The sequence below is a fragment of the Corapipo altera genome, unplaced genomic scaffold (genome assembly GCF_003945725.1).
Source record: "Corapipo altera isolate COAL_440 unplaced genomic scaffold, ASM394572v1 1, whole genome shotgun sequence".
Lineage (NCBI taxonomy): Eukaryota > Metazoa > Chordata > Aves > Passeriformes > Pipridae > Corapipo > Corapipo altera.
The window spans coordinates 11,937,705-11,961,135 of NW_020884873.1; the positions used below are offsets into that span (position 1 = coordinate 11,937,705).

Below are 23,431 nucleotides of genomic sequence, written 5' to 3' on the forward strand. Positions count from 1 at the left end.
CTCTCATGAGAAACTAAATGCTGTATTTATGAGCATCTTCAAAGAAAAAGCAAGCAGCTGTGCACCCTGTGAGATAAGCTTCTGCCAAACCACTGCACAGTCACCTGCAAAGCCACCTGCATGATTTCCAGGGCTGTGAGCAGCTGTTGGGCAGGGATCCAATGGGAAACATGGATCTGCACCAAAAAAAAAGGCAGCAGACATTTGTGTAAATAAAAACATAGGTGTTTTAAGTTACTGAATCACAGAGTTGCTGAGGTTGGATGGGACCTCTGGAGATCAGCTAGTCCTACAGATTGCTCAGGCAGGTTCTGCTAGAGCAGATTGCTCAGGGCTGTGTCCAGTCAAGTTCTGAGACTCCTCAGTATCTCTGGTACTGCTCCAGGATCTACTCACAGAAAATATTTTCTTTAGCTTGGAAATTGGAATTCTGTCTGACCATCAGCAGTGTCCTCTAGCTCTGAAGAAAGAGTTCATTGGTAAGTATAGTCTTGATGACTATAGACAGTGGGAACCTAACCTCAGACATGCCACCATGCTGCTGTGTGAGCAATAAGTAGCTAAAAATCCTACTTTTCCAGTCACTTAAGCAAAAGTGTGGGACAATCTACATTAGTTTAGCTGAACTCAAATGTTTTCCTGAGCAGTGTAATTTGAATATGAAAATATTGCACTTTTTTTTTGAGAAAAACCTTTTAAACAGGTTTCAGTGGGCACTGACTTTGCCAACCAACCATCCTGTCAGTCTCACACTGAAGCTGAAGACACGGAATGACAGGGTCAGGCCTGGGCTTCTGTCCCCCGAGAGGAATATACATACCCCTGGAGGAAATCTGGGCCTGAAGATCACAGAATCATAGAATCATTACCACAGAAGAGTCAGAAGAGATGACATATGGTGCTAAGCAGCCCTGGAGAAGCTTTTGTTTTGCTTTTTTCAAGCTAAAGAACACCCCAAACTACATGGGATGAAGTGATGGCCCTGGTGGTGTCAATGTCAACCCCCTGCTGCAGAGAGGTCAGGATTTCATCCGTGAAGTAACACTGTGAGGATCTACTTGTGACCTACTAGGAAGAAAGAGAGAACCTTTTTTATCCCTATGACCCTCTTTTTGAGCCTTTCAAATCCTTTAAGGTTTTCTTTGCTCCTCTCAGTGCTTACACAGCACAGGAGGGCATCTGGCCATCAGTGGAAAAGGCCTCATTTACTCCACCACAAAAGGCAGTTTATTCCTTGGTAGGAAACATGCATGTCATTCCTCTGTTTTCTGAGCATTGCACACTACAGATGAACTTAAATTGTTTGGCTAGATACCAATACAATAAGTTGAAAAGGTCAAAAGCGCATTCACCAACCGCTGCCCTAGAGAGATGATGGGGGTGGATCCCTCCTCAAGGGGCTGCCTGGGAGGGAGAATGGCTACCACTGTCCTTGGCCCCGAGGACAATTTGTTTTAGGCCTCCAAAGCCCCATTTCACAAACAGACTGCACATTGTACCCTCTGCTTGGTGAGGCACTGGGAGTTTCTGACAGAGAGCAGGCGCAGGGGGCTGCTGGCCCCTCCGCCATGGCCATGCTGTGTGGAGCAGTGCGTCGGCATGGTCTGGCACCTGGAGCTTGGGGCATTTAGCTTCTCTGCACAGACACTCAGAAAGGTGGAGAGTGGTTGCAAAACCTCCGCCTGCCAAAGGCTTGTCGCAGGCACATTGAGGTGTTGCTTTACTTTCACTTTGCACTGATATGGAGGGGTGTTGTATTCTGTCTCTGTGTAGATTCACAGGGAAATGGGGTCCTAAGCTCTGACTGGGCTTTCTACATCTTGCAGAGCTGTGATAACATGGACCCCTCTTCAGTGAGTGCTATTTCCTGCTTCCCTCCTCCACCCACAATTGTTCATCCCTGCCTCAACATCCCTCCCCCAGAGACAGCAGAGCTGTTTGAGAGATCATAAAATCACAGACCCATAGAATAGTTTGGGTTGGAAGGGACATTTAAAGGCCATCTAGTCCAACCCCTCTGCAATGAGCAAGGACATCTTCAGCTACATCAGATTGCTCAGAGCCCTATTCAAGCTGACCTTGAATCTTTCCAGGAATAAGGCATCCACCACCTTTCTGGGCAAACCATACTGGTGTCTCACCCTCCTCTTGGTAAAAAGTGTCTTCCTTATGTCTGGTCTGAATCTACCCTCTTTTAGTTTAAAACTTTATTCCATATCCCGTCACAAAAGGCCTTGCTGAATGGTCTGTCCCCATCTTTCTTATAGGCCCCCTTTAAGTACTGAAAGGCCACAATAAGTTTACCCCAGCACCTTCTCTTCTCCAGAATGAAGATACCTGTATCCTTTTTTTTTTTTTTACCAGATGACTTTTCCTCTGTACCAGCTCTCCAATCTGGCTTAGTGAGCAGTTGCACAGGCAGCAATGACCACAAAATTAAGGGAATGATGCAGAGATTGGGAATGAAGAGATAAGCTACAGGGTGGGCACAAGGTATGCTTGCAGCAGCAGAACAACTAATGTCTCTCAAACTATGACCACAACCTAAGACAGTGGGAAAAAGGGGGGAAAAGGAAGACAGGTAGGAAGTAGCTCATGGAGAGAGTGACCTCCTTTCTTACACCTGAGATAAGCAGGACATCTTCATGCAGAGTGTCAAGCTGCTTTACTATTTATTTGAGGGATATCTGCCACTCAACGATGTGCAGAGCCAACCTGTTACCTCTTTTTGCCAAGGCTTCAGGACCACACAACAGAAGAAGCTGAAGGGAGAACCCTTCTGGTGACTGTTTTCAGAGCAAGAATTTGGCAGCGTACATCCAACTCCCTGAACTGGCACTTCTGGAGAAATGTGTTCTCATATGCTGTGCCTTGCTACTAAGCCCTTGATTTCAAAATATTTACAGTGACTCTGTTACTAGAGTTGTTTTACAAATCTCAGTTTCATTCTAGTCCAACTACTCCATCTAGTGTTTAATCTTCATAATTTCACATTGTTCAGAACTTTTTTGTATCCTTGATATTGGCAAATCTTGCAATTGCATCAGGTTTCTCACAGTAGTTGATGCTTTATTTAAAGCTCCAGCTTCTGGAGATAAATGGCTACTTGAGAAAGTCAGTTAATAAAAGTTCTTACAGTTTTCTGAGCTATTTTTTCCTGCTGGAACCTAATTCCTAACCTAACTGGTTTTGGAAGATCTGGGTTGTCATATGTTTGAGGCTGGATTCACATCTGAACTAGGTAACACTGGTCTCTTCTGCCTTTCCTATTTTAGAGCTGGTAGGAGTCACATGAGCCTATGGATTGAGATTATAGAAAGAAGTCTCAAGACACTTTCTCAGAGCTCAAAAATCAAGTTAGAACTTAGTTCTAAGCAAGTTAGAAGGGGACAGTGATACCGAAATCAAATTAGAGCATGGACAATGGTGGATGCAGGGGGAAGATTACCCATGGCTGCCTTACCTCACAGTGCTGCATCTCAGCCTTGGTTCCCTCTCAGAGGCTGTGAAGCAGCTCCAGCCCCTTCCCCCGGTTATTCCAGTAATGCCATCCTAACAGCATCTTCCACACTGCAGCTGCCCCACACCAGCAGGATAAAACCAGCCTGGTGTTACACTACATAGGCAGTCTTGCAGAGGTCACTTCATGAGAGAATTTAGTCACACCCTCAGAGAGTTTAATGACCAGGTCATTGGAAAAGGAAAGTTGTGTTTTCATAGCTACTTGGGAAAGGTTTCAGTAGGGATAGATCCTCTTTGGAAAAGTTATGGGCTACTAATTTCCGTGCCATTTATATGTCCTTCTGTTTATGCATTACTAAATGCTCCTGTACATGGTTCTAAAACTAAACACAGCTGTTAAGTCCAGCTGTAGCTTGTTTTCATGACTGTTGCCATTAATTAAGTTTGGGTTCATCAGGAGACCCCATGTTGTTACCAGATGAAGAACTGTTGACAACACTGTGGTGCCGCTAATCAACATTCAGTGAGAATTTGGGTGAAATTTCCCAAAACAAGGACTTGCTGGTACTTTCTGGTACCAAAAAAAAGGCGACATTCTTTTAACCCTTGCCATGGGGTAGTTCAGGGTTTTCTGGAGGAGGACACTTTCAGAAGCACACGTAGAAGCTCAGTGCCTAATTTTCACAGGAGATCAGGGAACTTAGGAAGTTATAGTGATGCCTTCAGCCGTGGATTCCCAAAGTGAAGCCAAAGGCAATCATCTGGTTCAGCTTTACTGCCCAAGGGGCTGCTTCTCAGATGAAGACAGCACTTCTCCATATTCTTCACATCTGCTAGGGTCTTCCTTCCAGCTTGTGGAGGCAGTGATCCAGAGCAGATCCCTGCCAGCAAACACCTCCAGAAGGCAGCTGGCCCTGGAGCAGCCCCTGGTGTCCATCACTTAGCACTTCTGTTCCAACCCTGAACTTCGGCATGAGGCTTTCAGCACAATCTAGCTGAATACATGGAGCAGGACAAAACAAAAATATGTGGCACTGCACATACACCTACCAAGAGGGCACTCCTCTCTTTGAACTCACGTTGGTTTGCTAGATCAAGAAGTCCTGCTCTCCTGCCCCTATGAAGAGGAGAGATAAGACTGAGGACCAGCCTTTGGAGCAGTGTAATAAAATGATCGTAGCTGTGCATATGTACAATATAATGAAAAAACAGGTCTCGTGGTAGGGGCATGCCTGACCTGTTCACCTATCATTGTAGACACTTCTAACACACCCTCTGGCCAAAGTGACTGCTCTCTTCCCCTGATTTGGAAACAACCCAAACCACTGCAGAGGCAATACCTTCCCAAGAGGCAAAGAGATAACAGTCACGTTGGACTTTCTGTTTAGTGAAGTTCCTAAACAGAAAAAGAGCAGAGTCATCTCTGCTGGCTCTTGAAGTGCAGTCTTATTTAGTACAGCCTGTTATTCCCATCCTGTCCTCCCATGGAGCACTCTTACTCCTGTGAAACAGTAACTTACTCTGGGAGTAGGAGTACTTAGTGCAAATCAATGGGGCTGCTTTTGAGCTAGAGCCCTAACCACAGATGGTTGGACCTTCTACTGGAGTCCTGCTCTGTGTTTGAGAAGGTCCCATCAGCGAAGAAAAGATAGAAGGCTCCTTTCTGAGAATGAGTTGAGCAAACTTGTATTGTAGTCCAATGTTTGCCACTTAATACAGCTGATGATCTCCTGCTACTTTTTCCATCCAGAAAAAGAACTTAAGAGAAGATTAATGTATTCACAAATTCATGTGGAAAATCTGCAAATAAGACTGAAAGCAATCCTTTTTACATATGGAAATGTCTATTTCTGATATTTTTAATGATGAATTTAACAATGGAAAGGCCAATATTTTAGGAAGAACAACTTTTTTTTTCTTCACTTTTTTTTCTTTTGGAATGTAAAAAGTGATCTTGATTTCAATAGGCTTTTATCACTACAGAGAAAAAAACATTTCTACCAAGGTTTAACCCAAAATGATCAGGTTTGCTTTTTCAGTTTCAACAAGAAACGTGGAAGATTTCTGTCTTTTCTTGACCTTCACTTTTACTCCACAAGTTTTTGATGTGAATCAAAAAAGAAACATAAATTCACAATGGCTATTCTGTCTTCCTTATTTTAAGTGTGATATATTATTTATGTGTGATGTTCTGTTTCAGGCTAAGGTATTTATTCAAGGCTTCCTAGCTATCATCTTCTGTAACAGCATGACACAAATAAACAGCACATGGCTGCACCAAACAGTACCTCAGTGTATAGCAGGTCCTATTAAAATATGTTGTTGTAAACACCCTGCTGGTGGGTTAATGCTGTCTCGACAGCCACATTCAAGCCTGTAATGAGGACTCAGGTGTTGCCCCAGCAGAGCCCATAAGGAAGCTGTATGCATGCTGGAACAGATAAATATTATGGACAAATAGGCTTTTCAAGTGCAAAATAATTGGGTTTGATAAGCAAAAAGTGAATGTTTGCCACATCCCAGTATAGAAACAGAGCATCTAGTGTGGAAGCAAAGTGGATTCAGTTTTAAAAATCTGCTTATTGCAGGACATGATTGAGCTGCTATTATGTTACAGCACATGTCAGAGCAAGAGTCTGGTCCTGCAGACACATCTTTCCATAGGAAAGGTGAAGAGACTGCAGAGACTGTACTGTCAGCAGTGCCACAGAGCAGTCTGGGAGAAACAGATTCATGCAGTCAGGTAAGGATTTGCAAACCAGGGAATGGGCAAGAACCAGGGGTCAGAAAAGCTTAGGTGCCTGTTGAGGTCTTGTGTTTGGAGGGGTCTTCCCAAGTGCTGGTTTTTGTTAGAGTGTGAGACTGGGAAAGGACTCCCCGCCTGCTCAAAATGGATGTTAAACTCTTCCATAGACAGAGTCTGTGTTTCCTTTTAGAGACAGAAATGCTTTCAGCATATAGTCTTTCTTTAAATATGTGACTGTCCTTCTTCTATGCAGACTGTTTGCCCTTTTTGGACATTGTACATTGACCTAACTCTGAAATACATGAAAGAGAATATGAATTGAGAACAAACATGAGAAAAAAGTAGAAACAATCAAGTGCATTTTGGACATTCAGACAGCAGACATAAGGAGCTGAGTATACAGAGGAGATTCCTAAGGAAAAAAAGCCTTCAACCTACATAGGAAAAACAACAGTTGTCACTGTAGCCACATACTTGTGTGCAACTGAGACTCAAACAGAAAACTAGAGTTTGGGTCTTTGTAGTGGTTTGAACCAGGTTTTCCCCCTGAAGCTAAGAAAGTGGTAACCCCCAGGGGTGGTAAGCCTTGAAGTTTTGAAGTTTTAGCCAATGAGTGCTTCTGCAAAATATAAACATATCACAAACAAACAGAAGAGAAGGGTTGTTGTAGTTTGGTTGTAGAAGTGGTAGCCATGTTGTGAAAACCACGAGAGGAAGGGGCTCGGAGCCCCTTGGGGCCTCTGGGCCCCCCCTCCAGCCCCAGTCGGGGGCTACAGAGACTTGGAACAGTGTTAAGCTGGACTATGTGTCTGTAGCTGTGAGCTGGGGGATGTTTTTCCACCGTGAGTGAGCAGAGACAGAGCAGAAGCAGAGACACAGCGTCCAGAGACTATGGTTAAAAGCCAACAGATAAGAACTGAACTGGAGAAGCAGCAGAAACAGCATGCAACTGAGTAAGGAAGACACCGAGTTGTCTCAGAAAGCTGAGAGAGCAGCAGGGAGAGAGGAAGATGGGGTAAGAACTGGTATAAAACCCCATACCCCTCTGAGACCTCCGAGAAAGGAGGGAGATGGACTCCTATTAAGGAGAGGTGTCTTGGAGTGCTGCAGCACCGGAGAGAGAGAGGAGCTGAGAAGCTCAAAGACGTCCCGGAGCCAGACAGGATGGCCAGAAGGAATGCAGAGGGGGGCTGACCTTGAGCCCCCTTTGCCACTGCTGCTAAGCTAGCAGCCTGAAACAGAGCACAGGAGCTCTGGTAGAACTCGTGAGGCAAAGACTTTCAACTGAAAGCTGCCCGAGACGTTTTGACTCAGGGGTGAACCCCCCTGAGGAAAGGGACTGCCACGAAGACCCCTGAGCTTTGTGGTATGATGTGGTGATACGAGCTTGTCCCTACTACGCAGTCCACGGAAGAGAAGACCCCCACTTGAAAGACGACGGGGCCGAGGGGCTTGGATATCCCCTCGTGTGTGCTGGCAGAGATCCAGCTCCAACTGCTGCATAAAAGACATAGAGAGACCTGCTGCCTTAGAGACATTGCTGCTCTGAAGAAGGGATCTGTCCTTCTTCCCTCCTGGACTTTTATTTGGAGGGGAGAAGAGATCTGATCCATTGTAAATACTTATGTCATGGTAGAGATAGCTAAGATTGTATATAATGTATTGTAGTATTTATTTGTATAGTCATTGTAATATATTCCCTTTCCCCCACTTTGAGTCTAGTGTGTTTGCCTAGAAAAAATCCATCTCACATTGAGTTGAGATGTGGGAGGGGGGCTTGGACTAGGAAATTAGATTTTGGAGATCTCAAACCATGACAATCTTTGAGCAAAAAATCATATGTGAGAATGAGCAATACTCTGTCAACTGCATGAGAAAACCTGAGGGACATTTCAGTAGGACAAACATTAATGTTTCCACAAAACACATTGATATTCTCTTAAACTTGGTGTCTCAGTTAAAGGACACAATTCTGTGCCATGAGCACTCTGTAGCCATTGGCCTTGCCCTATCTGAATGAGGCTCCCCTACCTTCAGTTCATCCTTGCCCCCACAATGGGTGCTTATCCAGTTCATCTGGGCTGTGTTTGGACACTATTTCCTTCCCTGCGTGATGTGACTCTTGGATAAATCCAGATTACATCTGGACTGGGAAACAGTCGTGATGCTTGATGAGCCAGCAGTCTCATGATATCTAGGGGCACACTGAGGCTAGAGCACACCACAGCTCCTCTGGGCTCTTGCTGCCTGTGTAGAACAAGCTGTGACAGGAGGTAAAATCTGGCCAAGTTTCACCCCAACACAGGAGTAGAACATGGGCAGGATGTGAACCTGGGAGTGAAAAGCTGGTTCTGCATCTCAAGAAGGGACTCAAGAGTGACTGGACAGTCCATCAAGAATAACAGAATTATTTTCTTCAGCTCTTAAACCAAGGAGAAGATGAACCCCCCAAGGTCCACATAGACATCACCTTTTCAGAAAGGCAGTCCATGTGCTGATGGCACCTCAAGATTTCTCCTTTCTTAGGTATTCCCTCAATTCCCTGTATCTCAGTCTGGATCTTGCTTCCATGCTTCCTTCACCATGAGAGAGGGTTTATTTTCAAGTCTTTCATATTTACAGCTCACTCAACCCACCTTCTCCCCCCTTCGTGTCCCAGGGTAGTTTTATAGATTGCTTCAAGAAGAGGTAAAATCCTCAAAACCAGTGCTGGAGGCACTGTCTCAATCGCTCTCAAATCTGAGCTGGGAGAAGGAGAGAGTTGAGCTGTGCTCTCTACCTGCCTTCCTATGAATGAGTGCCCAGAGAGACCTCAGCAGTCTGGGCAGCTCCCAGCCTCAGCAAGGAACAGAGGGTCTCTGAACATGCCACACATGGTCATTGGCACCAGTATCTGCACAAGGTGTGAACCCCCTCTATGGGGGTCAACAGTTGCAGAGCCACATCTGCTCCAGGGAACAGCCTGATCATATTTTGTGGCTTTTTTGTTTTCCTTGTTTCCTACTTCATGTGGTTGCATGAAGCAATGACAGACAGCAGCCATCCTCACATCTTCTCCTCGTGATGTCCCCCTGGGACAAACCCACTGCATTTCCTCAGGCCAGCAAATAAGCTGGTGACAGAAACCTGGGGACAGGGCTAGGTATCTCCCTGCTCAGAGGAGCCCACCAACAGAGAGTCTGAACTCCCATAGCATCTCACAATTGATGTTATTAAGTACAAGAAGAAAAAATTCTCTCAAGCTCTTCCTTGTTCCCACTCTTCATCTGCATGTTACAACTTTCCCTTTCTCTACTGTGGATGTCACTGAGCACAAAGTCTGTGTCTCTGAGGCACCACAGTTATGGCCCAGGTGGAAAAGGGTGGAGGTTACCCTGTCCATGCCTTACACCACTGTGCAGAGGGTGAGGTTCTTTGAACTGAGTTAGAACAGCCCAAGGGCCGCTCTGGTTTACACAACAGGAATTCACTAGCAATAGCCCTGAGGAGCTGAAGTGGCAGGTCAGGCTTGCACCATTAAATCCCTTTGTTCCAGCCACACATCCACTTCTGCACTGTATTGTCAACAGCATGTAAAACTGATACAAGGGCTCAGAGGTACAGGTCTCTTGTCAACCCCTGGTGCTACAGGAGACTAAAAGTTAGCACAGAAAGAGTTAGCTTCATTGGGATGGAAAACCACCCAGCCAACAATGCAGACACCTTTAGCCGAGTCCCAACTCCTCAGTTGCCATCAGGGTCACTGAGAAAAAACATGACTCAGACAGTCTAGTTTAGGTATCTGCTCTGGGGCAAGAAAAGTCACATCCAAGAACTGCCTACTTCTCTCTTTTTTATACTAGCTCTCCTACAGATTTTTCTTTAGAGCTGACAGTAATTTTGTTATTAGGCAGTAATGCATTAAATAAGCAAATATCAACAGTCTCTTAATTCACTTACAGACATGCATATCATTGTCATACAGACATTTTACAGGACTGTATTACAGTGGTCAATTCACAGATTTAGACTAGCTCTGCTGTCAGTGGCATGAATTTCCTTTCATCCTAACGAATCAAATATGTCCTATAACTCATAATTATTTTTCCTTTGTACCAATAACACACAAATCTTTCATTTCCTAATAAATTCAATTTACAAATGGAAAATAAGCAAGCCACACCTTCTTACAGTGTTCTAGAGAAATTGCTGTTTTCAGGTACAAATATTATATGAGGATCTAAAAAAAAAAAAAAAGCCACAGAACCAATATAACAGTGTATTTGTTTGGGAGTACAGAGTACACAGCTGTGTGTGTTGCAACACAGCCATCGTGAACTGCAGGGATTTTGTGCTTTTTAAACAGCATTCGTGACATCTGGGAAATATTTCTACAAGAACAAATAGTCACACAATGTCCTGAAAGGTAAATGGCTCCTTGTTTCCCCAAAAGCTTCCCAAATCAGTCAGTACAAGTTAAATCTCTTTGGTGTAAACAAAGTACTGTAATTTTGATGCTATTTTGCAGGTACTGTCTACTGACTCTGTAGAAGTACAGGTACTTCCCACAGGTGGGAGATGGTGGGTTTATTTATATCAGATTTACTGAGGTGGACAAGAGCCAGGGGGACAGTAGCTGCCAGTAGAAATGCTTCATGCAACATGTAGTGCGAGTCACATGGCTCACATGCATGTTATATTTGCCTTATAAGTTATAAGGCAAATTATTTGATTATAAGTCAATCTTAGGTCGTGGCCAGTTCACTCCTACCTCTTACTCAAGCAGTTACAGTGGAATAGTTCGTTCTTAAGTGAAAAAAATGCATTTTTTCCACTCTCACATCAAGGGTAGAGGTTTTAATTTAAAAGTTTGAAATCAAATTTTAACTTAAAAAGGCTACTTCTGCTCCAAGACTTTAAGGGATTGTAAGCCCAGAAAAGAAATGTATGCTGCTTTCCCCCATGATGGTAATGAAATAGAATAACAAACGTGATCTCAAATACCCTGAAAAAATTTTACTGTAATACAAAATTGTAAAGACCTAGTCAGGTTTCCTGAAGGAAAATATTTACCTCAAATGTGCGCAGGACTTTAGCCAATGCCCCAACTTCTTCTTTCAGAGAGAAAATCAAAGAAGTCACACCATTTTTATTTTGGGACTCTTCAATGTACATAGATTCCTGAAAGGACAGAAAAGAAAACACGCAAACAAAAAAGATTTACACTGGGAGTCAGTTTTACTTTTCTCCATTTCCTTTTTGCACTGCATCAGCAATGTAAAGAGGATATACAACAGCTTTCAGTGGGAATCAAGGCGACTTTGATGCCAGAAGTAGAGCAGCTCTGAGGCTGCTCCGATTCATGATGGTAGAGACACAAATCCCTTCTCTCAAACTTGGGTCCTTGTGGGAGTAAGGCAGTTAAAAAGGACATGAAAATAACCCAATATCATCTCTGCCTGGCTTCATCTGTCAGGTATATCAAGCTCAGGGATGACAGGAAACATTACTGCACTTTGGTTTCAGCTACAGTGGAAAGTCCTTCCCTCAGGTTTTCTTTTCATTAACACTCAGGATTAAGTGGAGCAATGTAGACAAGCTCTGTGCAGAGGTGCAGACCATGATCTATGATTCATTTCATTTCTCCTTGTACCTTCCAGGTATCCCCAGGGGAGAGGACATATGCACAAGAGGTATATAGAAGGTGATTTAAAAACAAGATAATGACATCAAACAAAGAAAGTAAAAGAAACAAAAAAGGAATAAATATTGGAGCAAACATTTAAATCTTCCCTAAATCCCACAGTCAGTAAAGACTCAGTTAAGTCAAGATGTGTTTTCATTTATGTTCATTCTCTTTCTCTTATTGATTTTCTGCTCTGCAAATTACAAAAGGCAATTTCCAGTGTTCTCAAGAAAGAAGAATGTTTATTTTAACTATTTTCATGGTTCTCATTTCTAGAATGTTTTTGCATGCCTCAGTACATGTGTTTCTTTTCACAAAAGCCCTGTTAAGTAGGGAAGAGTTATTTCATCACTTAAGAAATAGAAAACTGAATCCTAGAGTGGAGCCAGATTTTCAAAACTATCTGGGTACTTGACATGGCCTGCTGAGATTTCAAGAATCAATTAATTTTTCTGATGTCAGAGTAAATTTGATGCACAACCATCACAAACTTTTGGGAGTCACATTAATGTCTTATTTGCTGGTTTGTTTCATTTCTTTTTAACTTCTACTGGCCTTGGGCAAATTGCCCCTGATTGGTATTTCAAAGATCACACCAGACATCTGCAACACAGATGGGTCCTGGTGTAACAAGGCCTGGGCCAAAACTTGATTCAAGGTACCCAATTAATTTTACTTTATGAAGATCCGTATTTTCAGTCAGAGCCTGTCCTCGTTATAGCTATTGCTTAAATGAACATATAAATCAGAGTGTAAAGAGTCTCAATTCCCAAATATTGTCCTCAGAAAAAATAGCCTTTGTAGAAGACAAATTAATAAGCAAATCCAGTTGCCCTGAAGACATCAAGTTCTTGGTGGAACTACATTTCCAGAGCTATGAAGAACTGCCTTCTTTTGTAAAGTACATAATTCCTGATTCTTCAGGCTGTCTCCAAGGCTGCCTCCAAGGCTGCTGCTAACCTGAGATTTTATTTCCAGAGACTGGCAACACATTTTTCTATCTGGCTGTATTTCCAGAGGCTGCAAAGGTTTTCCAAATGTCTTTTACCTTTATGGGGAACTTCTATTGGGAACTATAGTAGAAGTACTGGCTTTACGCACCAGAAGGAAGATTTCCATCTGTTCAGCTGTGACACTTAACCACAGCATCTCTGTGTCTCCTGGGTCCTCACCCAGCCAGGGAATCAGCCCAGCTCTTACATGGTGAGGACCAAGAGGAAAAGCAGCTGGAAGTGGTGTGTCAGCTGGCTAATGAAACCCATTTACACCTCAAGCAACCACAAGGGAAAACAATGACAGGAGTCTGGCAAAAGTCAAAACAAATGTCTGTAGTACAGAAATTTTATGATAGTGTAACCAAAACTGTCATTTTAAATACTGTCCGTGCATTGCTTTGTCCTTCTGTTTTCATGCAGCAAAGCCAAAACTGCGCTACACTAGTGTCTGCCTCATGGATCGAGAATTTGGTTTTCAGGGTCTGAAATGAAACTGTTTTAAAAGACATGCAGTTATATATTTAAAATACTCTTGTCAAGTCATGCTGTGAGGACCAACTCATAGGACAGATTGACCTGAATCTGCATGACAAATGAAGAATTTGTGGTTTGGATATTTGCAGGGGATATAATGCAAGGTTTAAGTCCTACAAGGTAATTCTGATGATAATTGATCTCTTTATACAATAAGATTACACAAAAATGCCTTAAAAAACTCATTGGCCACTAGTCTTGATGTGTTGAGATCAGCTGCTTTCAATCCATCCCCAGTCATTTTCCTACTCTTGTAAATTGATTTATATTGGTGCTTAAAAGAAAGACACACTGCAGTGAGAGTGGGCACCAACACTGTAAACAGCATCATACTTGCTTAACTTCTCGCCCATCTGCATATGCACTCAGTTTGCTGGAAGGTCTTTTTACAAGCATCAGTTCATGCCTGAGTCTGCCCACAGACAGACTTTCTTTACTTTAATTTCAAAGGGAAAGAAGACTGAAATGATTGTTTTCCTGGTACCCAGTTCTTATCAATACATATAGAGGTAATGTCCGTCAATACACACTGAGGACAATATCAAACAACACATATACAAATGTAGAATGGAATAAATTAAGCTCTAATTTTCTTCTAGATCCTTTTTTATTCCAGTAAAATAAGAATCATTTGATGAGCATGAACAACCATTCCTGGACCCAGTACAATCACAAAGATAAGTGATGTGTAGATGTAAGGACAGGCTTACCTGAGCACCATGCAAATCTTCATTTTAGTTAACCACTCTGCACATAGATTGATATTGCTGTTCTGACACCTGTGACAGTATTGGAGCTCAACAACATAATCTTGTCAGCCTTCTAATCCATTTATGAGATGTTTAGATAAAGCCCTTCAGAGTGAATTCCAACACTGCTAATGCCAGAAAAAGTTTTTCTTGCAATTTCAGGGACATAAAATTTTTAACCTCTGTGTTGTAAAGTCCAGACTTACTAGATATACAAAATTCTAGGGGAAAAAAAGTGAAAAATAATCTCAAATTAAATAATATTTCTAAGTTACTCGTGAAAATGGAACTATTTTCCAAGTCAGGTTTCTTAAGGCATTTAAATGCTGATCTCCCACAGATGTTGTTGGGACCAAGCAATTACACAACTCGGATAAGTAGCAAGGTGAGACCCTATAGAATTGTTGTGGGAGTTCAGCCTCAGCACACAAACCAGTAGAAAAACAGGCTTCCTTGGCAGCTCTTAAAAAGGTTTGTATAAATTGAAGCCCTTTTTTGCACATCTCATACAGTTTTTCTCTGGCTTCAGGAGCATTGCATAGGACATATACATGCTGAATTTGGTCCTAATAATTAACCATGCTGTCCTCAGGTTATGTCACTTGTCCCTGCAGTAACATTAGGTCCTGTAATCAAAGGGCATGGGCTTCAGGACTTTCCTGTATTTCCCAAAACAAAAGGTTCAAAGTCAATCAGTAAACATTAAAAAGGGAACATCAGAGTCCCAAAATTTAACAAATAGCTCCACTAGAAGACACATAACTTCATCTGTTTTTCTTTAACAGAAGAAGACAGCTTTCTTTCATCACACAGGTTTAAGACTTCTAATAACTGCTGGTCTTTTCTGCTTCTTCTTCTCTTTGCCATGTATGTAAGGATACTTCTGCAATGTCTATTTGCATTCTTACTGCACTTTTGTGAGCACAATTAACAACAGACAAGGATGGGGGCTGCCCAAAGAGAGCACAGTGGCAACCAGACACCACAAAGCATCAAAACAATCCACGTCGATTCCTCCCATCTTGGGTCAAACTGGCTCTCAGAGAATGGGGGACAAGATTTGCAAACAGGATTGAGGCAGAAAGGCACCCCTCTGCAAAAAGCAGGCACACAGACCCCATCACCTACCTGGAAAGGGTCACCATTTATTTTGCAGTGCTTTGAGTCCATGTTGCAGAGGCAGCGATGCCCACACTGGGAGGCCCCTTCACTGCAGCAGGTGAAGCTTTCTGACCTAACTGCAGTGGACAGAACTCTGTGCAAAGGTATTTAAAGTGGAGCAAGCAAGGCAAAGCCATCCCTCCCCTCCCCTTCCCCACCTCCCTCCTCTGGACAACATGCCAAGGGGGCGTTCTCCCTGCACACCCACCCCACCCCACCCACCCCTGGTACACAAACAAGCCGCTCCACGCGGCCACCCCTTGTGAGTCCCATGCCTGCGCACAGCGGCTCTCCAGCATATTGTTTCTATTTGCACCCAACGTGGACGAGCAGCATGCTCTGAATTAACAGTCTTCCTTCTGCTGATCAACATCAGCTGTTTAGATTTCGTCACTTCAACACATCGTTTTCGGTTCAGCCTCCTGCCCATCCATTCCCACTGCAGCGTGTGTGTTCAGCCTCAGGTGGGTTTCCCATTGGATGTCTCTCTACTTGAACAGACATCAGATGTTCTCCAGGATCTGCTCATTGGATGTCAAATGCCAGGCACGTTAGGCTCTGCTGCAGCACAGCAGCTGAGGGATTTGTCCTTTAATGGGGCTTTTTGGGGTGCTTCCAGGAGGTCAGAGAGCAGAAGACATCACTCATTAGACACTGGAAAGAGATACCCAGTGTAAGGGAAGCATGAGATAGGATTTAGATGCCTGAACCTCACACTGGGAATATGAGCCTGAACATGAAGAAAGGGAAGAAGGTAAAGGAAGAAAAGGAAAGACTAGGTCAGAGCTCTAGGGCAGCAGGATGTAGAAGATGTATGTACTCTTATATGTAACGTAAGCCATGGAAAGCAACAAGGGAGACAGGGTGTGGGACATAAATTATTTCAGAAAATGTTAGTAAAGTATTGATATGAAAGAGCCCAGATTTGGTTTAGAAAGAGTCACCAAAGGTGTAAAGGGAATACTGGAAAGTGGTACCCCGGTATGGGAGAGCAGGTGGAAAAATAAAGTAGCTGGGCAAGTATCTATTTTGCCATTTGGGAAGATCAAGTCTAACAAACTATGTCAAGGCAGGTAATCTTGCTATATTTTTGTAATGAAGATAAATTCTCTTCAGAGTAAATTTAGCCTTGAGAGAAGTTCTACTGCATGCACCAGCATAAACTCGGATTGGTGAACACTAAAAAAGACTTACTGTGAATTGTTGGTACTTACAAAATCCAGTAGCTGCTAAATCCAATCAGTGTTGCAGTAGGGAAACTGAGCAGAGCCATTTGCAGGGATCTTAGTCCAAACTCATGTTGAACCCCATGACAGTGAGGTCAGAATCCATTTTACTGAAACTATCAACTGTATAACATGCATCTGAAGTAACTCAGTTCTTTGGATGCAAATATCTACATTTTTCAGAAAAGCTGCTTCTTTTTACATCCTGAAGTTGCAATTAGGGGTAGAAAGTTAATTTCTGAAATGATCAGCAAGCCTATGATATGGGCTGGCAGGTCAGAGTAGAGAGCCAAATGTGAAGCACATATAACACACTGGACCCTGTTGGCATTGTGGGAGCAGGAGGGGACAAGGAAAGATGGAGCAGGAGGGGAAAGGGAGGTTATCCTTAGTAATTGCCAGCAGTATAAAAACTACTGGGTTTTAACTACTCAGCCAGTAAATTCACTACAGTAGCCCATATTTTGTGTCCTGTGTTTGTGCAGACACAGTCTTATCCATTATAGGGACGCTGAAGGCCACCCTGAGAAAGCTTCCTACTTGGCATATTTTTCAGTGAGATTTCAAAAAAAATCAAATGCATGTCCTTTGGCTGGCCAAAGTAACTGTGGCATCCAAAATTATAAACCCTTCTTTCTGTCATTTGTTTGTGCCTTCCTCTTTCTTTATTCCTTCTCTTCTCACTATTTTTTTGATCTATCTCTTTTACTTCTCTGTAGCTTCTACATGCTTTTGGCCTTTTTTTCCCCCCTTTTTTTCCATTCCTTTTCTTATGTATGTTCACTCTACCTGATGGTAATGGCAAGTAAAAGTGAAACATCAGGTATGCAAAGTAGTGCTGCTCCCAACTTATTGTAACTATTTATTTTGCCTCCTTCTACCCCCTGCTTTTTCTACTTATGTTGCAATCTTATCCCCTTTTTGGGACATAGTCATAATAGCATCACCAGTGTATAGCCACCAGTTCACTGTTTAATCCGTCTGGACTATCAGAGGCTGCCTGGTAGCAAAAGACACTGGCTAGGGGAAGCAAAGCTCCTGCCTACCAACAGGAATTCCCAAATTCTCTTCTTCTGGAGCAAAGAGGTGTGTGTAGGGGTGTGGGAGTGTGTGCCCAGTGCTATTCCAGTAGGAACAGGTAATTGCATCAGATTTGGTTACCTTGGACCATTTCAGAGTCCAAATTGCTAGAGCTTCCCTGTCCTCTTTGAAGTACTATTTCAGCACACCAAGCACAGGTTCATCCCCCTGCAATGACATTGCTAACTGTGAATTCCCACTTGGGTTTCAAGTTGCGGTGGCCCCTGTGTGAGCACTTGAGCTTTGAGTCTACCAATCCTGCTCTGGGCTCTTGCTGCAGCATCATTCAACCCCACTCCTTTCAACCATATGCAGCTATGCACTGATGTCCCACACTGCTTTCACCTAAAACCACACATTTTCCCTCAGAAACACACACTTTGGTTGCACACATACACACACACACACACACACACACACACAAACGCACCACATGCATCCATTCCTGGATATGCTGCTCAGCCTAACAGGGCTCTCCGCACTGAAAGTTGGCAGGCTCCCCTGGCCGGCACAATGCAAGTTCAAAGGGCCACGGACTTTGGCTGCTTTTCAAACTGCTCTTTCCTGCCTTTGCCATTAGCCAGTATTTGCAGAGTGGTGGCTTCCCTAGACCTGTGAGTTTAATCTGGGCAGGGATGCCCCTTCCTGTGCAAGGACGCAATCTGTCTTTTCCCTGCTGGTTCAGAATGTCCCAATCGATGTGAGAGAGCAATGGGGAAGGGGGGGAGGGGACATTTTCTAGTGAAAACAGAAGCTCACAAAACATTCCCAAATTAGGAATCCATGGGTATCTCAGGCGATTTGTGTGTGAGCATGGCAGGGGGCAGCCCCCCTTTTCGATATCGTGTATGCGTTTACCAGAGGTCTCGGGGTGCTGTAGCTCTCCTTTTACTCCCCAGACAGGCTGAATGTCCTCACACCCCGGTCTGCATCGCGGCTGCAAAACCGCCCGGCCATATCCCCTCTCATTACAGACCCGGGTTGCCCAAAACGTTAATGCTTTTTGGATGTATCCCATCTATGCCCTTCTCGGAGGATTTCCCCTGGCTCCTTCCCTCCGGGGCGAGAGTGGCCGGGAGGTGGCACTGTGTCCTCACGGCAGAGACCGCTGGCGGGAGCGGGGGGACCTCGGCTGTCCCCGCTCCTGCGCTCCCCGGGAATGAGGGGGATCCGCCTCCCAGGCTGCCGCAGGCATCACCCAAACCCTCTCTCACCCCCGACAGGGGACAGCCGCCTCGGAGGCGCCGGAAACAAACACCTCCTAGGTCCCAAAATTTAGCTCTCCAAGAAGTGGCGCTGGGGGGAGGCGGTGTGATTTATCCCCCGGGGCTGTGACGGACGCGGGACTCGTGGCCACACAATGGGACCACCCGGCGGGGCCGGCGGGCGAAGGGCTCCGCTCCGCGGGCGCGGAGGGCGGTGGGAGCCGGGCGGCAGCGCCCGGGGAAACCCGCGGAAGCTGCGGAGAGGCGAGCGGACCCGGGCGGGGAGAAAAGCTGCCTCGGCGGATAGCTTTTTTTTTTTTTTTTTTTGCAGCCCTATATGCAAACTGTCACTTCAGGTTAGCACAAGACCTGATGTAGCTCATTAGCATGAGCTGTATCTAATATGCTTAAAACCTCTAATTATTTATTATGCCCTAATTGGCAGCCCAAGAAATGTCTGCAAAGTGATGAGTGTTCATCCCAAGACGCCTTTCGAGGAGAATTCAGCAGTGTCCCTGGTCAAACGTCATTTTTAATTCTTCGTTGGAGCACAGGCTTTATTCCTCTTGTAGATGATACAATGCCAAGAAAACTCGAACAACTTGCTATCCCGAGAACCGGCCTCCCTCCACCCTGGGCAGGATGGGCAACAATTACTCACGAATATGGTTTAATGCTCTAAGTTCTTCTTTCCATAAGGAGACGCTTAGGAAAAGGCGTTAAAGTTTATCAAGTATGCAAAAGTGTAAACAGATGCTCCTTGAAAATTACTTACTCGAAGGACCAACCGTCAGGAGAAAATACTTTTCCTGACTTCTTAAACTAACAAAGTTTTGAAAATTATATTCACATAAAAACTGTTTCAAAATAAGTTTACCTCCCTGGGGTCGCCCCTCCACCCCTCCCTCCTCCCCCCCTTCTAAGTGCCTTTTTTTTTTTCCTTACAAGTCTGTATTATGTTTCTTCGAGCTGCACCAACTATTTATTTATCTTTATTCTTTCTCTCTTTCTTTTCATTCATCATTCTCTCTCCCTCCTTTTTTTTTCCCCTTTCCTTGTGTGTGTGGCTTCTCGGTCTGATCTGTAGCTTGTTACCACCCACTGCACGCTCTCTCCTGCAGCCGAGGTGTTTCTATACAAACTTCAGCGTCCAGTTGTCATATTAATTATTACACTGAGTAATGACTGAAATAGTCAAAATAAGGGGAGACTCAAGAGAGCTTTTTCTTGCTGCTCAAAGATTCAGCAAAGAAGCCTTGCAACAAAGCACTAATTGGTCCCCAGAAATACTCTGACAAGGCATGGAAGATAGGTTTCATAAAGCCCAGCAATTGTGAAGGGGGAAAAGATCCTTGAATAGACCCCACGCTTCTTTTCTAAACTCTCTTGCTGAGCAAAAAATGGACTGCTTCTTGAATACTGGACTGATCTTGAATGCTATACCCAGCAGAGAAAAAAATGCACCATTTATTGTAAGTTTTTTTTCCAGCTATTCATGTGTTCTATGTGGAGAATAAGCTGGTTTTGTTTACCATGAAAGACCTTTTACTTTATTTTCACTCTTGGGGGGGAAGCTGGAAAAGGGAGGGGGAGGGCGAGGGGAGAGAGAGAAACACATGTGCCCAAATCCAGACGAGCTGCCTACTGTAACAAAATGGAGTGTAACAAATCCTACAGAAGTCCCGAATGTATCGATTCTTTGAAGATCTATATAGATTAACGACTTTCGTTCTGCTTTTCCAAGACAGCATTTAATCATAACGTAAATGGCCTTTAAAAAAGAAAAGAAGTGGAGGGGAAAAAAAAAAAAAGGCATACCAAAGTTGTGTTGTTTTTTTTTTTTTTTTAAAAAAAAAAAAGGCAAGGACTTCAAAAGACCTCATGAGTGTGGCTGCGATTTAGGCACACACAAAAGTCACTATAAAATAACGACAGTTCAAGATTAGAAAAAAATAATAATAAAAAAAGGGACAAAAAAAAAAAGCCCAATGAAAAGGGGAAGGGCTATTTATCATTATGTTAGAATTAAGAATTTCAAAGTGCAGGTGCAGGACTGCATACGAGTGGATGGAGGCGGGGGACCTTGAAACAATATTTATCTCTAAATCTGGCAGCCCCAGACCCCTTACTCTGCACAGTGAGCAGACAGGGGAGCTGGCAAGATTGGTATTACCTCAGACAACTCAGAGGAGTGAGTTTGTTCCCCGGTGGCAGTGGATGGAAAAGGAGGGAGGAAAAGGCTCTGCCCCCCATCCTTCCCTACACACAAATATACCTGGAGCAGAGGTAAACAAGCAGGTACAGGACCACAGAAGCAAAATTACATGGGAGTTACACTTCATGACCTCTGGAACTCATGGGTTTTGTCTTTTATAGAGCCCTCTGAGACTAGAGAAGGAGGGACCCAGAAACTCCATTCTCATTCTGCCATTTCAGGGAAAAAGGGCAGGAATGTCTCTACGTGGTGTTTCCACACGGTCTGGAAGTGGGCTGCTCCAGAATAATTACACGGCTTAAATATACATATAGTTTACAGGGCTGCAATTATTTTTCTGTTACCACTTCCCAAAGTCACAACATGGAGCTGGCAATGCAACAGCTCTTTCCAGCGAAGACAATTCTGACGTCAGACAAGGGATGTTGAACAAACCATTCAGAAGACTCAGAAATGAAGAGGGAGATCTTCCTAAACAGAAAATAAAAGCAAACATTTTATCCTGCTTAGATTTGGCTGTCCTGCCTAAGAGAGAATAAAATAATTTGAAACATTTCACATGCAGTTAGACAATAGGTTGAAAGTCAAACTCAGTGGCCAGTGAAGAGGGCTCTGATACAAGCATGTCAGAGGTTAGACCATATGGAACTACTCCACCTTTCTCATCACACGTGCATTAGAAGCTGCCATGTTAAAAAATTACTAAAATACTAGCTAACAGGTGCACATTAAGGTTCTCCTGTATAATGTTGCTGCTTAAACTCATGTGCATCACTGTTTAAACTCATGGGCAAAACCAGGGTCAGGGGTCCAGTGGCAGATGAGAAGAAGTTTCTACAGCTCTAGGCTGCTGTAATTGAGGTCAGTCCATTGAAACCTGAACAGGACTGTGCAGGTCCCCTCCTTCCACACTTTAGAGCTGGTGTGAGCACCAGGGATTAACTCCTCCTACCAGGGACTTCCTAGAGCCATGTTACCCATGGTGACACTGTCATATCATGGGTCTGCTCTTGTTACTTGGTTAGAGAGCATACACATCTGAGTTTACAGAATGGAAAGGTACAGAGAGAAGTGGAGATGAGACAGAGCTGAAGGCAGAAAACATGTTAAAGCTTCCAGAAATACTTGGATATGTGAAAGGCAGGAGGGTAATGAGAGAAGGCCATGCCAGGGTCCTCACTGCTGCTCCTGCCAAAAGCAGGGCCACCAGCACGCCTCAATGTTCAGCCTCACCACGTCTCCCAGGCTGCCTATATTCCCACAGCCCCCAGGGTCACTGTGACCCCCAAGTCCTGACAAGCTCTCAGTACCTCAGCCCTGCTTTTCCATATTTGTCCCTTTTCCACATTGGAGCCACAACTGAGACTTCACCTGGAAGCAGGGCTAATGTCCCCTGCATAGGCCAGGTCCATTCTGACTCCCCAGCAAATGCCATTTTCCGCTTGGACCTGCTTGCACTTTTCAGGGTGCCGGGGAGGGGCAGGGGCTCCGTGAGTTCCCCGGGGCCAGCAAGGTCCTGGGAATAGGATCTGGTAGTGAAGGGTGAGCTGACTTCACACCTGCTTGCTCTGCCCAACATATCCATACTTTATGCTGCTCTACGAGACAAACCCCCTCCCTCTCCTGCCGGACCTTGGCAAGGACCATCCACTTGGGACGCGCCCAAAAGGGGGTTGTTCTTTCTCTCCAGACAAGCTCGCCCCGTGGCGCTCAGCATTCCAGAGGGGTAATTCGAGGTGACTTGTCCCGAGAAGCCTGCTCTGCCCTGCTCTGCTCTCAGCCGTCCTCCTCCTAACACCCACACCGGCTCACCCGCCGTTGTTGCTGGCTAATAGAGCCATCAGCCCGTCCGCGGGGCGTGTGCGGTGCCGGGCACACGCGGCTCCGGTCGCTGGAAGCGGGGGGGACGACGGCCCCCGGGCGGAGGGTCGCAGCAGGCTGGCAGGGCTTGTGAGCCAAGGGAGTGATACCAGAAATCCCGGTGCTACCCAGGGAAAAGGGAAAACCGCCCTTCCGTGGTCCCGCACACAGGGTTTCTTCCCAGCCGTCCCGGCAATGGCAAGGGCGCTTCTCCCGTGGGCACGCACCGGCCTGCCTGCCCACGCCACGGGCCGCCTCCGCGCCCACTCTTCCCGCACCGCGGCTCTCCCTCCTCTCCAAACTCCGGCAGGTGCCTCTAAGGTGGCCCCAGCCCGACAGCGCCCCGACGACAGCCGGCGCAGAGGATGCCCCGCACGTCCCAGTACCGCTCGCACCCCCGGCTGCCCCGGGAGCCACCCTTTCCCTCTCCCTCATCCCGCCGCAGCAGCGCCCCGGCTCGCCCCCCCACCTCCGCGGGGAGCGGCGAGACACGGCAGCGAACGGCGCTCGGGCCCCCCCCTCCCCCGCCCCCC

The 23,431-nt window shown here is 45.0% G+C and overlaps 1 protein-coding gene across 1 annotated transcript in view; it reads right to left on the reverse strand.

The window, feature by feature from the left end:
* Positions 1 to 15,418, reverse strand: part of PAH (phenylalanine hydroxylase) — a 39,647-nt gene extending 24,229 nt beyond the window's left edge. The window contains exons 1-2 of the mRNA XM_027661425.1: positions 15,280 to 15,418; positions 11,261 to 11,368 (exon numbers count right to left, since the gene is read on the reverse strand). Coding sequence (XP_027517226.1) covers positions 11,261 to 11,368; positions 15,280 to 15,321 — 150 coding nt within the window. The 5' untranslated portion in view covers positions 15,322 to 15,418. The remainder of the gene's footprint in view (positions 1 to 11,260; positions 11,369 to 15,279) is intronic.
* Positions 15,419 to 23,431: the final 8,013 nt, after the last annotated feature.